This window comes from Physcomitrium patens, chromosome 2 (assembly GCF_059467195.1).
Source record: "Physcomitrium patens ecotype Gransden chromosome 2, ASM5946719v1, whole genome shotgun sequence".
NCBI classification, from domain to species: domain Eukaryota; kingdom Viridiplantae; phylum Streptophyta; class Bryopsida; order Funariales; family Funariaceae; genus Physcomitrium; species Physcomitrium patens.
Genome location: NC_143411.1, coordinates 2,225,234 through 2,241,445, shown reverse-complemented (window position 1 = coordinate 2,241,445; position 16,212 = coordinate 2,225,234). Strand labels below are relative to the sequence as shown.

Sequence of the window (16,212 nt, the reverse complement as noted above, 5' to 3'; positions counted from 1 at the left end):
TAAGTAAATAAGTTATTTTGTACAGCTTGTTATATTTTTTAAAATATGTAATTGTGTTTAGCAATTTAAAAGTATCAAATCATTAAGAGAGAATTTTAAATACATCATATGTTTTATCATCATATGATGTTTCAAGCATTGACCTTAAAGTCAAATAATTATTCTTAATCTAAATTTCCGTAATAAATTATCATGTGTGTACATATCTATATATATATATATATATATATGTATATACTAATTTTTGTGCTAAAACTTTGTTTTAATAGTCAGCAATTAGACTCATACCTTACTTCTATCACAATCTTTATTTTTGTTACTATAATATTTTATAAATAACTTTAATGTTGTTTTTTAATTTCTTGTGTGATATATATATATATATATATATATATATATATTTTACATACATCTTAGGGAGAAAAATCACATTCAATAAAATATTCCAAGAATGCAAATATGACCATGAAAGAAATCCAAACGTTTTAGAATATTTAGCTACAAAAACTAAACTTGTAATTTTAAGACAAATTTGCATCTAAATCCAACGTTATCTTTCTTTAAAAATGAAAATATTCAACGTAAGGAATAAATTCCTTTCATTTTATTGTAAATTATTTGTTAGTGATCTACAAAACATGAACATGCCATTCTTTGTTTTTTTATGGAATACTGTGAAATACACGCTATGCAAACAGTAGGAAAAGCACGTGTTTGTAATGTGGGTCAGGCTGGAAAATGTGTTGTATCTCTTCACAAGAACACACACAACAACTAGAGAGAGAGAGAGAGAGAGAGAGAGAGAAATCCTTTGTTCGATGGTAATCCCTGCATTGCAGTTTAGGTGCAGAAATCACGTTATGGATGGACAAAATTATGGAGACGGTGAGAATGATGGGACAAACACCATAGCCAGGATTCAGTGCACGAGAGCACACCCATGCAGACAGAAAACACTAACTCACAGACAGAATTGAGAGTATGTCTCAGGACTATGTATTTTTACATACTACTTGTGCGTATTCACTCGCAACAATGTCAGCACTCATGGGACCGAACTCCGTCACCCACTTTCAGAACACTTAACTGGAATGGAATTGTCCATAGAGTTCAAGGGCACAAGAATCTCAACGATCAAACTTATTGTGTTCGGCGGTGGCGTGGTCAGAAGCCGCATGACTTAGTGGAGATGCCATTGACGACTATGAAACAACCAGAGACTTCGGGCAGGCAAGCCTCCATGGCCAAGCAGCTACATCCTGCCACTCCCCCCACTTCGCACTCCACTTGTGTGTTTGAATGGCAGTTCGCCCTTATACCTGGCCAACAAGCTTCACAAAAACAACAACAGTCACCACCACCCTCCCTGCTAGATCTCCACATTCCATGTAGCAGACTGATCGCATGATCCTCAGAAACTGCAAGGATCAGGTGACTAGTGTGCTCCAAATCATAAGACCAACTTGCATGAAAGCGGAACGTGGTATTACTCTGCTTCAATGAGCGCCCATGGTGTTCCAGTCCCGCTCCGTCCAAACGAACTCTGCTGCTCCCGGCCATCTCTGCCACCAAATTTAACCACGTTGTGAAACGTCATGAGCACGGTGATGACTAGCATGGATGACCAGTGCATGCCAGGAGACAGGAGTGATTTGTTTTCTTTTAGGGAATCAGACTTCCTACACCTTGACAACGAATGTATACAGAATCGAAAGAGTTTCCGTACGAGCTGTGAACAAAAATGTCATAACCATAAGCGCTTGTATCCATCTCAGTTGGCTGGTGGCCATGATGCGGGGAACGAGGAAGAGCTCTAAATTAAGTCACAAACGAAGATAAAAGCCATGCACTTGTGCGATTACATCTTGGCCGCCTGTGAGCTACAATATTGTGGGTCGTGTTTTATACTGTGGGCGTGTGGCAGTTTGGTACATGAGCTTTTAGTGACCGTATGGGACGGCAACCAACCCTGCAGAAGAAAATGTCGCCACGTAGCGAAACTGAAATGGAAACATTCTGTCAACAGTCCTTTCTCGTGCAATTCACAATGTGCTCTAAGATATGAGAGTACACCATATATAAAAATTCTATCTACCCTTCATATCTACCCATTCTTCATTTTCAATTAGACAAGTGCAGGACAAGGTTGATGCATTGTACATGGCATCATCACCTACTGAAATACTGAATACTCTGAGTTTGTTCACGGAATTGATTTGTGTGACGTTCAGGTCACAGTTGCTTGCTCCGCCACCAATGCAGAATGTTCTATGACTGTTTAGCAAGAACTTAATTCTGTGACAGCTACTGTGAATTCGTTGCGGATAACCACCTTCAATTAAGTCGGATTAGTTGATATGAGTAGCACTGTCTGACGATCCGCTATGTTACCCTTGATCATGCAAGCAATAACTAGTTCGAACTGGTTTCGTTTTCATTTTATTGGGTACAAGAGGGTCTTGGTTATCAACTGTCAATTTGCACAAGGATTCCTTCGGAGTTATCATCGGAAATACCGAGCAGTCTACATTTACCATAACAACGAGCTCATTCCAAATATAAAAAGTGTCATTGCTCTGTCAGGTGATCAAACGTTGTTCGGATTCCGCAAGTCTATGCTAACGGAATCTACTCGCGAACCGGATATACAAGCTTGAGAATTCTGGACTCAGATTGTCTTTCATGATTCTAATGCGAACCATGACATCCACCATGGGCTCCACGAAGCCATGTCAGGGGCACGCCAGTCCAATGCCTCCATACCCTGCACAGTATGTTCCAGTTCGACAAGTTGGAAGAATAGGCTATCTGGAAACAACTTGCAACATCCGCCAAACAGCCTCAAAGGTCTCTGTGTGAGGTATACTCCTGTCATTGGCCCTCAGATCCTAAAATTCAGGCCGATCGATGTAGTTTTCACTAAATTTGTAGGAGGCAGATTAACAATTGCCTTCACTTTCATATAACATGGTAAAGACCAAGCAATTCTCGTTGGAAATACTTTTTTAAAGCCTCGCAACATCGGACACAAGAATATTCACCGCTTAATCTGGACCAAAAGCCTACATTGTATGGCATTGCTCGTATTGCTGGCCAAACAGATAAAATTGTAAGTTAAGCTACAGGGTTCTACCACCAGACAAGAGAAGGATCAACAGACCTAAACCTAATTCAGGGCATTCCGTTTGAATGTGAAAGAGCTTAGCTGTCTAAACCTTGTGATCTGTGATGAATCTGGACAATTAGCTGGCTAGCCACAGCACACTGCAAATAGAATGAAAGGATTTGAGATTGGGGACACATTTCTCCGACACGAGATATTTGACAAAAAATAAATAAAATGCTTCCTGTGAAAGCCACATTAATGAAGTTTTTTTTGTATGTGATTTCTCCTACCGTCGTAAGTTCTTCGAAATCAATCACCCCTCCAAAACCTGGCAGCGAGAGCTGACCTTAGAAAGGGGATCCTACCTTTATGTACAATCAGTTCCACTAGGAGCTGTAAAAAATAATTCTACTTCCAATATGTTATTTTCTTCAATAGGGACCAGACAAATGTTTTCAAGTGTGCAACATGACTGTTTCAATATCAAAGGAGCAAAACATCTACTGAGGTTTCTTAGCTAACTAAGAGCACGTGTGGTCAAGAATTCTCGAGCCGGAGCATTGCTCACTGAAACCCATTCTGAAACCCATTCTGAAGGGGCTCGGCCAAAGTAAGCCGATCGAGTTGATATATTTACCAGAGTAAGGCTGGAGCAATCGAAGAGAACTTTTCAACTGGTGAGGACTGCTCCAACACAAGTGCAGCTTGGAAGCTCTCAGCAGCTTCATGCCTTCGCCCCTCAGCCTTCTGCAACATGCCCATGTGGTACCAGGCCTCCTCATGGGTGGGCTCTGCTTCTAAGGCTTCAGCAAGATAACTCTTCACCACTGGGATTGCTAACACACCATTTACTTGCCAAAGAAGAGCACCAAGCTTAACTTTGCTGTCAACATACGTTAAGTCTACAGCGAGGGCATTTTTATGACATAGGATGGCTTCTTCCAGTAGATCCTGCTCCTCACGAAGCAATCCTACAAGCCCAAACATACATGTGAGATAAGACTTGAGAAACATGAGCAATTAAACAGGAATGACAAAAATTAGACTCTTCTGAAGGTCCTGGATTTCTTCTCTCTATCAAACCAGCACATGATTTCAAGACCAATGAAAGGTTTCAAAAGGGCTTCGGTATGACATCAAGTGCATTACTAAGTCAAGTGTAGATTCTCACCATTGTAATGCCAGTTGGCTGCAGAATAAGAGTCGAGCAGTACTCGAGCTTTCTCAAGACATGTTTCAGCATCTCCCCATTGCTTAAGCTGTATGTACACCTGAGCTAAATCATGCCACACATCTGACTCTTCTACCCTTTGACCCCCCTGCACATTTGCAATCCAATTCCATTCGTTTTAGGGGATATATCACACCATTGCACTTCAAACAACCAGAGTCAAGCAATCAATTGAATTAATTTAGTGTATGACCTTTCCCCTGCCAATGGTACCAAGTTCGTGCTCCTTTTTCTCCTCTTGCAACAGTGCAAGCAAGACTTGATAAGTTTTGACTGCAAGCAGATGCTGTCCCAGGGCTAATTGGACCTTAGCCCGAGTTCTTAACAAGGGCCCCTGCTCCCATGGAGATGTCTCCTCCAAAGCAGACTCCAATATTACATCCGCTTCGGCATGCCTACCTTGAGCTGTTAGCACCAAAGCCAAAAACCTCCATCCATGAACACGTGCTCCAGCTCCCCGATCAAGGCAATATTTGGCGCAATCTAATGCTAAGCTTGATTTTCTTTGATTAGCAAGTTCAAGACCAAGGTCAAAAATGATGGCAGTGTCTCCTTTGTCAAGAGCAGCAGCTTCCTGCGAAAAGAATATGCTGTGAAACTTTGAATTGTAAGAACTAACAACGTTTGAATAATTGCATCACATTGTAAGTGAGATCGCAATTACACATGGTCAGAAAAGTGGAAAAGCAACTCACTTGTAATGCTTCAAGGGATTGTCCGTGCAGCTTGGTTTTCATAGCATCCGACGGCGTAAGTTGGACTTGTGAACTAAGTGCAACACCCTGAATATGCAATGCACAAGCTCGGTATGATACGGCGCCTCGGGGCAGGCTCGACATAGCGCGTTGTGTATACTCGACCCCTTCACCACAGAGCTCAGGCTTACCAGCACACAATTTGGCTGCCAAGAGAAGCGAAGGCACGTCCTTGGGTTTCTCCGATTCCACTAGGGATTTCCGCATAAGGTCTAGTGCGACTGAGTTTTGTCCAGTTCCAGCATAACAGAGCGCCATGCTGTACCACCGATCAGGTCGAGACAAGGTTCCTGGTAGAAGCGCCTCGTACTGGTGAGCAAGTGTCTCTAGTTGGCCACATATCGACAAGGCAAGGGAGAGATGCTCAAAAACAGTGTAGTCAAAGTAGCCTTGCTCTTTGTTCATTATGCGAAGAAGTATCATCAGAAGCAATACGCCCTCTTCGGTATTGTCTTTTGGGGTAAAGGCACCCTCCACGTGGGCCCCCAAGCTCGCACGAGGAGCCTCAACACCCCCGTACAGAAGCAAGATTGCAAAGCTTTTCATGATGTGCACCAGGTCGTGGGAATCTAGACACCAGGAGAAACGCAAAAGCGAACGCCGATATGCTACCACTGCATCGCTGGTCCGATCCATTTCGAGAAGAATCTCAGGTAGCAGCTTCACGGATTTCGAGAGCATTTGAGCGATCCTAGTATTTCCCCATTCATCAGGCAAACCCGCGGGTGTTGCTGTCTCCATCGTATCAAGCACAAGTTTGCATTCTCGGGTAGCGTCTGCAAATGGTGACCTGAAGGTGTGAGCTCCTAAACTTCACGAATCAACGTAGTTTGAGCTTGACAACTGCAGCAACTAGACACAGAGATCAGGACCATAGCAATACTTGTCGGAAATTTCCATACCCGAGAGCCGCCCAAGTTCCTGCAAGCACTTGGCTTTGAGATATAGCGCCTCTAGAAGCAAACTGGCACCATGTAAGAAAGTGCCAAGAGCATCAGTACCCTTTGCAGGTTTTCCTTTCTTCTGCTGTATTTTGGAATCTTGGATGAAAAATCGCAAGCTTGTACCGAAGTTGTGAGCCTGAATGTCTTCTAAAACTTGTAGGGCTCCTTCGTAGTTTCCCCTATCGTACTCTAGACGACCAAGCAATGCTCGTGCCTCCTGTTGAAGTCCCAGACAACAGTGCTCAGATATGCTAACACTACAATCGAATCGTCGACGCAAGAATATCATCGTTGAAAAATCAAAGACCAACCCTGGCGGATGCAAAGGACAAGATGTACCTCATTATTGATGGAGAGTGCCTCTCGGAGGGAGACCTCGGCTTCTCGGATGCTACCTTGCAGAAGCTTCAGCTCGCCGTCTCTCAACTTCTCAGAAAGCTGTCGAGAAACATTTCGAACCCGAAGTTGAGGAGTCAAAGAGCCCCTATTTTCATCGGACTTGAACTGATTATTGCAAGTGCACAGCATGGTTTCAGCTTCAAATACTCTCGCTGACCTGCCGCCTTTCAGTGCGATCAACTCCTTAGAGCTTTGCAGTTGTTGCAACTATCACAGCCAAATCAAAACTACATTCTCAGCATCCTTGCTATTATCCATCATCAGGCACCCTCGTCCACATGTTCTTGCCCAACCTAAACTGTTGCGATTCCATTGTCCTCGACTGGTGTATGAGAACTAAAACAAGTCTTCCACCGAGGCTTGAAACCGAGCAATCGAACCACGCCCGACAATGCAGCCTCAGAAGCTGAAGGTGGGGACATTATCGAGAGGGAAAAATCAATAACCACTCATCTAATCTTCTAATGCAAGATGAGGCCCTCTCTACAAAAACTACACATCGAGTGCCCATCGACAAAAACCACACCATCGACCTAAAACATGCCGAGTCCCTACTCTCACTCAATATATAATATAAATATAAATGTATATAATAACTAAATAAAATTTTAAAAATAAAAAATAAAAAAATAAACCGCAAAACACCCTCCCACAAACCACGAAAACCTCGATCTTCGCCAAACAGGGTTGGCACCTCAAACCCCCCAAGAATCAGAAGAGAGAAAGCGACAACCAACGATTCTCAACACGTTAGCACCTACAAAGTAGGCTTGTATGATGGCATCCCTCCAGTAAAGGAAAGGAAAGTGAGAGAAAGTCTAGGGGGACACACCACACGGAGGAACGGAAAGGGGAAGAAGCATGTGCACAAATCTGCTTCGAAGACTACCCAAAAATACACACACACACATACACACGGGGACCAACAGTGCAACACTACTGCTGCGATGTGGCATGTAAATCAAAACATGGGAGAATGAGACAGCGAGGGACGGAAGGGAAGAAATAATGCAAAGGAGGGATCCTAAGCAGAGAAGGAGGAGGGAAGGAAGGGCCGGCTTGGATCTGGTAACAATAAGGACCCCCACTCGCATGGAATCAAACCAAAACAAAATCAAAATCAAAACAAACGCCCTTTCCTTGCACTGGAGCTGAGTTATGCCCTCGCTCACTGTCTTGCCAGGGAGCACATTACCCACTTATTATTATTGTTGTTGTTTTATGATTATTATTATTATTATTATTATTATTGTTGTTGTAATTAATGTGTGTCTGTTGCTTTGTAATGAGACCCTGCCATGGGCACCCATATCCATCAAACAAAGTGAGCAATTTCTCTTTTGGGATTGAGCCGACAACCTTTCCGTACTAACTTGGTATGTTGCTATTCAATGACATTGTCAGTTGTATTCAAATGTTTTGTGTGGAAGTTTCAGTTTTCTTTCCTTTTTTTTTGTTGGTTATTTATTTATTTTCTATTTGGTTATAGATTGGACTTTCTAGTAAAAGCCAATGCTGTTTAATGGTTCTGCTACAAGTGGTGTTCCATAGAAATAGAATAGTGATGTTTACCTTCAATGAGTTGTGGATGTAGTCGAAGTATTACTTTCATTATTCTTTTCTTGTGCATAGTATGTGTAAATGTTTTACATTCCTCCATCAATATATATATATATATATATATATACATGTATTTCTTTTATGAACAAGAGATTCTTATTTTTATTTTTCTTCAAAAAACATTGTGGTTTGAGATAATTCTGTGAAATGTATGCTTGGTGAAATTATACAATGCACATTCTATTCATCAACATAGTTCTTTTTAACTACATGGATTTAGAACAAATACAATTAAGTTTTCAGATGGTTTACAATATAGTCAAAAAATATAAATATAAATATTCAAGAGACGTCTTGAAGTATTCATAAAAAAGTTATTATTATTCAATCTTAGAAGAAGAGGGGGGGGATATAGAAGGAAAGAAATAAAGAATAAAATAATGAGGGATTTGTTTAAACTACAAATGAGATCTTAAAAAAATATAATATTTTTAGGAAATTAATAAATTTTGAATTTTTAGTTGTAAATGTTTTATAAAATTAGTAATTAATCTGATCCTGTGCACTAACTACTAGTGTCTTTTGTGCATTTAGATAGCTTAAAAGTACACCATGGTAGTGAAAAATATCAATACGCTGAATTATTGCCTAAACAATTACCATCACATAAATTTTATAGCTTTATCAACTTAATTATTTATAAATAATGGTCTACACTTTTTATAGATTCTCTCTCTCTCTCTCTCTCTCTCTCTCTATATATATATATATATATATATAGAGAGAGAGAGAGAGAGAGAGAGAGAGAATAAACATAATTTTTTTAGTATATATATACTACACGCCTATCTTGATGGTTACATGTTATGTCACAAAATGCATCAAAATTAACAATTTTCAAAGAAAAAATTACTGCATAAATAAATACATTTTGATCAAGATAAAGATTTTTTTAATTTATTGTTAACTTTTGTAGCTAATTTATAAAGACACCTTAAATGTTTATGTACAAATCTTTTTGCATTATTTTGTTACAATCTACTATTTCTTTACCTTTTATCATTAATAAAAATAAACAATAAAATTCATTTAGTACCATCTTCACAACTATCTTTTAAAAATTGATATCTTGTAAATACATACATAAATATTTAAATTTGAATTTGAATTTTATCTTTTTATATTTAAGACTTCACTTAAGGCATCTACAAATTATTTTGTCTTATTTAATTTGGTTTACAAACATTTTCAACTAAGTTCTGAGTATTTAATTAGGAATAAACAAGCAAAAAAAAAAATTAGGAATCTATCTCTAATAGGTCCTACTATACAACATAGCTAATGGATGCAAGTTCAATAAACCCTCATAATTTGCTCAAGTCTATTAGGACATTGCAAAACAGAGTTAAGCAATCTAAATTTTTTCCAATCACAAGAATCCACACTTCAATATGAAAAACCTTAACTAGTTATATTTAAGAGTTGAAAATGTTTAAATAAAGTAAAAGGCAAAAAAGTAAGAATTGATAGTAATTTTTTGAACCTTAATAAAGATAACATTTAATATTAAAACAGATATTTTTTTGGATATTACTTAGTTGTTGAAATCTCAAAGCAATGATTTTAATACCATACAGTATGAGATAGAATCAACACTCAAAAACATTATAGAGTTCCAAAAAAAAATTATACTAAATTCTTTACTTTACATAAAATAGATGCTAAATTCCACAATAGAGTAAATGTAACTATTTTTAGAGTTTTTGTTGGATTTTGTTTACCATCAAAACTTAGACAAGTGCAACTTTTTCAAGGTGTAATAGCAAGGTGCTCCAACAAAATGGATTTCATTCAACTACTTTGAGCATAATTTATATAATCATTATTTTAATGTAATTTTTTTAATAATATATAATAAATATAATATCTATAAAAGATTTATGGATCTAATTAAACCTCAATTTTTTATTTAGTTACTAGTGATTAAACCCATTGGCTTTGCCAATATTGAGTACGTTTTTAGCAGCCAATCAAAAAAAAAAAAAAAAAAAAAAAAAAAAAACAACAACAACAACAACAACAACAACACAATATAACATACCTTACTGTGATTAAAAACACATTATGCCTCTTATTGCTCTAGCCAATAGGATTTTTTGACACTACATATAAACATAGGGTGCTTGGTTTTTATGTGTGTGTGTATAAATATATATATATATATATATATATATAATAACGTTTTGAAATTCATATACCATTTTTCCTTATGTAAAAATAATATCTACACTTACATTATAGTTATATGCATTGTTTTATATATATATATATATATATATATAATAACGTTTTGAAATTCATATACCATTTTTCCTTATGTAAAAATAATATCTACACTTACATTATAGTTATATGCATTGTTTTATATATATATATATATATATATATATATATATATATATATTAATGTTATTTATATTTTAAATTATTTGTTAAATACTGATTTTCTATGTTGTAGTCTTTTTAATTTGGTTTAATAGTATTTGCCAGAAAATATTCAAAACCTCTCTTTTAGAAATTTTAGCTTATATAATGGCATATTTGCTATACATAAAACAGATATGTATGATATATAATCTTTAAAATAGTTATAAATTTGTTATTATTAAGGATATTTTTATTAGATTTACATGCAATATACACATAAATATCAACAAAAAAATTGCTCCAATTTTTTGGCTTCTTTTTCATCAGAAATTAAAATTTACAATTAGAGATTGTTAATGTTAAATAATAAAAAAATTCCAATTCTTATAAAATACATAAATTTACTAATAATTTACTATAAATAGTTATAAGACTTTATAGAGTTGATTAAAAGAATATCATAGAAACACTATAATTTTCTTCTAAAATATTTATTTAATAAAAATAATAATCCAAAACAAATAAAAATAAAATATCTCAGAATTTCGTACGCATATTTTTTTTGATTATTTTAACATTGTAAAATACATAATCATAGAAAAAAAATTGCAACATAATCAAATGCTTTATCTTTTTTTTTCTTCTTTAATTCTCTGATTTTCATATTAAATATATTTTTATACTAAAATTATTTCTTCATTAGTTATTTTTACATTCCAATTTTAATTTATTCTTCTTTAATATTGATATTATAATTTTATTTAGCATACAATTTTTAATTTTAAGATTAAATAAAATTAAAATATTTAAACTTCTATTCTTTGAAAAACAAATATTATGATAATTATTTTCTTAAAAACATTTCTTCTACCATTAAAAAAAAGGCACTTCTTTTATTTACTTACATTAAAAGTTGAAATCACTTTATTCAAAAAAATTGAGTTATTTTTTACTGTTATTTTTTAATATTTTATACATCAAAAGTTATATACTATATTAAACATCAATGTATTAGATAGAAAATAAGAGTTTTAGTTTTCAGTTCTTTTTCTTGCTCAATGTGAGTGTTTGCACATTTGAAGAGATAAATTTCTTGTTAAATGTAAGAATTTATGTGTGATTATAAAACTAATATATTTCTATTTCAGAATTTTCAAAAATAAGTATAAGAAAAAAAACAAATTAGCTTGCTAAAGTCCTCATAGCAAAATTGTCAAAAATAAAAATAAATAAATACAAACTAAAGTATTATTAATATATTTATAAATTGTATTTTTAAGTATTATAGTTTGGTAGCGATGAAAAAATGAACTGTATAGTCTGAAAATATAAAGAGATTATTTAAAAAGTTATGTATGATATATTATATTAATAAATCACATAAAAATTATAATTAGTTTTATTATAAGAATCCAATCTAAGTGAAAAATAATATTTATTTATATATATCATAGAGTAAACATTATAATATTTTATAGTTCTATTATCAATATGATACATTACAAATCAAATAAAATATTTGTAAAAAGTCAATGTAACTTCATGAAGTTAAAATATCTTAAAAATGTTTAAAAGATGTCGTAGAATGGCACAGCATATACTGTTAAAAAAAGTAATACAAGAAGTAAAGAATGCATTATTATATGATAAATAAAATTTACTTAGAATTTCAATAATCATTCTTTAGTTATTAGTTTCTAAATCAAATTTATTAAAACATATATAATTTAAATTTGATAAGTCACAATTTAAAAAATTATATAAATTTTTATAATTTTTTTGTAAATACATATTAATATCAATATATAAAAGATAGTATTATTTAATTTTAAATTGATAGTATAATATTCAAATTTTTATAAAAGATTAAAATCACAATAGATGTTAATTTTTTTATTAAGTACAATAAATTAAAATATAAAATCAAGCTTTTGAAAAAATACATCTACAAATATAAAATAAATACTCTTATATATATTTACATATATCAAAATATAAATTAAATAAATTTTAAATAATACATAATCTATGTAGTTAGACATATAATATAACAAGTGCCATAAGATTTTATATTTATTTTCTTTTATAATATTAATATTTTTATGTGGTAATTTTTAAAACTAATAATATTACGAAAATTATTTAAAATAAAAAACTTAAATTTGAACCTAAGAAGATATATCTTCAATCAAAGTTCAAGTTACAAAATATTTCAATATTATGAAGAACATTGGATTAATATATTTTGGAGGTTGATAAAAATATTTTTAATAAGTATTCATATATATATATATATATATATATATTAATTCTTGAAAAAATCCTAAGTTTAAGATTCCATTTAATTTAATTTAATTTCTAAGGAATCAAAAATTAATAATCAGAAATTATTCATTTTTTAATTTTTTTTTTGTGGATCATCGTTTTGTAAATAATAGAAAGGATCATGCATTCCTTTTTGAAAACTAAACTATTTTGTTTGTCACCATGTGTTTCATGTGATATGTATATCTATAGACACACACATACATGTGAGAGACAAATTTACTATTCAAGTGCAAGAATGTGCTTTTTTATATTTAGGTTCATGCATACTTTGTCCACAATTGGATCTTTCCTGCTTGCGAACGACAATTACGTCTGCAGATCCATGCCTTTCAACATCAGTTCTTATTTCTGCAAATATTCTTTTTGAGCAATCCACAAGCAGTAACACCATCCATCATTTCCACCCATCTTTTTGAGCAATTCAGAAGAAGTTACACTTTTTACAGTTGACGTCGTTTTATTGCAATCCAAAAGATTCATAGCCAACAATTAGATTCTGATTCCGTTTTGTTCACTGCAGTCGAATATGACATGAAAATTCAAACATAAGCATATGTATTTGTATATGTATATACTCACAAACGCACATCCTGCTCTGAAATTGGAGTCCTCGACGTGCACTATACCATCAACACTGAAAACCATGTCTAGTTAAAACTGTTGAAGTTCAGAATCCACACTTGAAGTTGTGGAATCCTGCACTAGCTTTTTCCAAACTTGACGTCGATGACAGATGCCCTCAGAAGCCTTCGATCGTTAAAAATTATGGTTCTGATGAGCCTTGTCAAGCCACGGGGAGTATACTAGATCCACTTCCAAGGTTACCGATTGAATATTTTGCTTCGTTCACTTTCTGTAATTCTGATCTCTTAATGAAGTAAGTTGAAGGTTGCAACCTGTCGCCTCTCACGAATTCACTGAGTCTCGATAGCGATCCTCGCCACAGTTCAGGACTGATCTCCAGGCCGTTCCACGTACTTCAGCGCAAAACGAAAGCCAGAGAGCACTGCACCCGGCGTCAACATTGGAGGCAATGTCCTAGTTAAGGTACACACAAGGAACACAATAGTATAGGATATTGTACAACGCAAGATTTCGCGGCTGGTTAATGCAGGTCGCCATACGAGTGCCATGACCCACCATCTTGATTTCAGTGTGGCTGATTGCAGCCACACTGAATCTTGGCACTACCAACGCTGCCGGCACTCCCAAAATGACCAACACCACCAGGAAGCCTGCCATAGTTATATGGATTTCTCAAACGACTGAGGAAATGGCAGCTTGACTTAGCATACATTGTACCGACACATGGTCCGATGTGGAAGCTGGATTCAACCTTGAAAACAAACTCGATCTTCTCACTCTTATGAATCTCTTTCGTTGAGATCGTGCACAGCGCAAATCGTGTGACTGATCAGACCCTTGATTCAGTGCACCATATTGGTTGCGGTGAACTTGCATGTTCCAGTCAATCCTTTCATAGAATTCCAGTCACCCAATGCACACCTCGGCATTTGATGGAATTCCTCATCATCCGTCATGACAGCATGTAAATTGCTACCATATTACAAGGATTGCAACAGAGAAAGCGCCATCGAACGGATCTTCATAAAATTATCATCCCTTTGTTTGAAAATTATAGAACATTTCTTATATTACAGCCACTTGTTGGGCACAATTTCCATATTCTTCATCTACATGTTCCTTAACCATGCAAACTATTTGTTTCCATTTGTGCACACAACATTTTCTGAACCTAATACATCTTCAAAATCTTGGTCTTTAAAAAGTTTACTAGTCATTAATGAGCAATTCTCGACTTGGATTCTTTTGATATATCCCTCATTTTCAAAATATTAATTTGTAGAATTATTGCCCCTTCTTTTTCTAAGACATTTGACCTTGCTTTTGGAATAATAGAGGCAACACCTTTAAGTGGTAACTTCTTTATATTAGGCATGACAGAGCCAAGACCTACTACTCCATGTGCACTCACTTTCATTAGCATGGTGATGATCTTCAACCCCTAATTCATATATAAACAAGTTTTGCATAAAGTTTTATTCTCTATAATAAAAGAAAAATAAAAAATCTTAACTTTGTATATTCTTTTTATTTAATCACACATCACATACAATTGAAATAATTTTAATCTTAATATTAAACTATTAATCAACCATTGACATGTTCTCACATCTTAAGTTGTGACATACACATATAAAGGTATTTAGTGTTCTTGTGATTGAATTAAATGGTTGATCATTCTTGTAATATTTTATAAAATCTCCAAAAATAATTTGCATTGCATGTTATTTAAGTTCTGGTCCATGTTTTTGGTTACTTTTTCTACAAATTCATCATTACTTTGCATATAAAATTAATTAAAGTTTTATATTATAACTTTGCAAAGTTTAATTTTTTAACATGAGAAGATATGGTTTTTTCAAGTTCTTTATGCTTACAATCTATAACCTTATAAATTATTTTTTTATCCACCATATTGTGCTGGTTTGAAGATGTATTATCTTTAATTAATTTTTTATTTTAAACTTTAATCTTCAAATCCATCAAGAAAGTCTTTATATTAGCATAGAGCATGTTCAAAAAAATTTTGTTCTACACCAAGTTGCCGAATAGAATTAGAGCCTTATCTCTACAATGGTCTCTAGAATCTTGAATCAATAGTGGACATAAACTTCAAATCTTTTTTAAGAAAATATTTCTTTAATTAATTCATTTTTGTTTTTGAATTGGTCTTTTTTAATTGTTGCATGGCTAAAGCTCTTTTCCACATGTAGATCTTAATATATACTATTACACAATGTGACATCTTAACAACTAAAAGTTGGTGCACTGCGGTATTATTCATAAATTGTAGAGTCTTTTTAAAGTCTTTAGTTGATTGCACCATGATATCAATATAATTATCACCATAATTACTATTCATCATATGAATACTATGTTCAACTAGAACTTCTTTGCTACTTTTTTATAAAGCCATTGAATGCTTCTTTAAATATAATATTGGATTTAAAATAAAAAAATCAAAGCAATGCTAATTCATGAATTAAAAATAGCTGTGAAAAGTGATGATATAGATGTAAAAATACTATTTTAATAAAAATATAAATTATTTATTATATATGTATGTAAGATTTTTTAAAATTTTTATAATGAATAAAATTTGGTTTTTATACTTCTATGTAAGAAAAAATATCTTGTATAAAAAATTATTTTCATTAGATTCTCACATTAAAGGTAACAACCTCTACATGATATATTGAATTGATAAAGTTGCAATCATACCTTGTTTCAATTGAAGTCTACCTTTATGTGTTCAACCATCTTCATCCTTAAACGTTGTTATATATATATATATATATATATATCCACTACAATATTTTCAAAACATATAATTATTTTCATCATTACACATATTACATCTTTAATATTTACATCATA

At 33.8% G+C, this 16,212-nt stretch overlaps 2 protein-coding genes across 2 annotated transcripts; both read right to left on the bottom strand.

The window, feature by feature from the left end:
* Positions 1-573: 573 nt before the first annotated feature.
* Positions 574-1,902, bottom strand: LOC112274347 (uncharacterized). Its single transcript, XM_024503773.3, has 3 exons — positions 1,727-1,902; positions 1,491-1,562; positions 574-1,331 (listed from the first exon to the last, which is right to left on the bottom strand). The coding sequence occupies exons 1-3, from the start codon at positions 1,788-1,790 to the stop codon at positions 1,165-1,167; spliced, it is 303 nt and encodes a 100-aa protein (XP_024359541.1). The 5' UTR covers positions 1,791-1,902; the 3' UTR covers positions 574-1,164.
* Positions 1,903-3,320: 1,418 nt separating this feature from the next.
* Positions 3,321-6,977, bottom strand: LOC112279114 (protein NPG1). Its single transcript, XM_024513244.3, has 6 exons — positions 6,376-6,977; positions 5,995-6,253; positions 5,033-5,868; positions 4,531-4,911; positions 4,278-4,425; positions 3,321-4,077 (listed from the first exon to the last, which is right to left on the bottom strand). Exons 1-6 carry the CDS (start codon positions 6,562-6,564, stop codon positions 3,740-3,742), a joined length of 2,151 nt encoding a protein of 716 aa, XP_024369012.1. The 5' UTR covers positions 6,565-6,977; the 3' UTR covers positions 3,321-3,739.
* Positions 6,978-16,212: the final 9,235 nt, after the last annotated feature.

Excerpts from the sequence above, each read along its gene's own strand:
- LOC112274347 (XM_024503773.3), bottom strand. The coding sequence starts at position 1,790 with ATGGCCACCAGCCAACTGAGATGGATACAAGCGCTTATGGTTATGACA. Across the intron at positions 1,563-1,726 it reads GACATTTTTGTTCACAGCTC|AGATGGCCGGGAGCAGCAGA; the intron begins GTACGGAAACTC and ends ATTTGGTGGCAG. Across the intron at positions 1,332-1,490 it reads TGGGCGCTCATTGAAGCAGA|CTTGTTGGCCAGGTATAAGG; the intron begins GTAATACCACGT and ends GTTTTTGTGAAG.
- LOC112279114 (XM_024513244.3), bottom strand. The coding sequence starts at position 6,564 with ATGCTGTGCACTTGCAATAATCAGTTCAAGTCCGATGAAAATAGGGGC. Across the intron at positions 6,254-6,375 it reads CACTCTCCATCAATAATGAG|GAGGCACGAGCATTGCTTGG; the intron begins GTACATCTTGTC and ends GGACTTCAACAG. Across the intron at positions 4,912-5,032 it reads AATCCCTTGAAGCATTACAA|GAAGCTGCTGCTCTTGACAA; the intron begins GTGAGTTGCTTT and ends TTCTTTTCGCAG.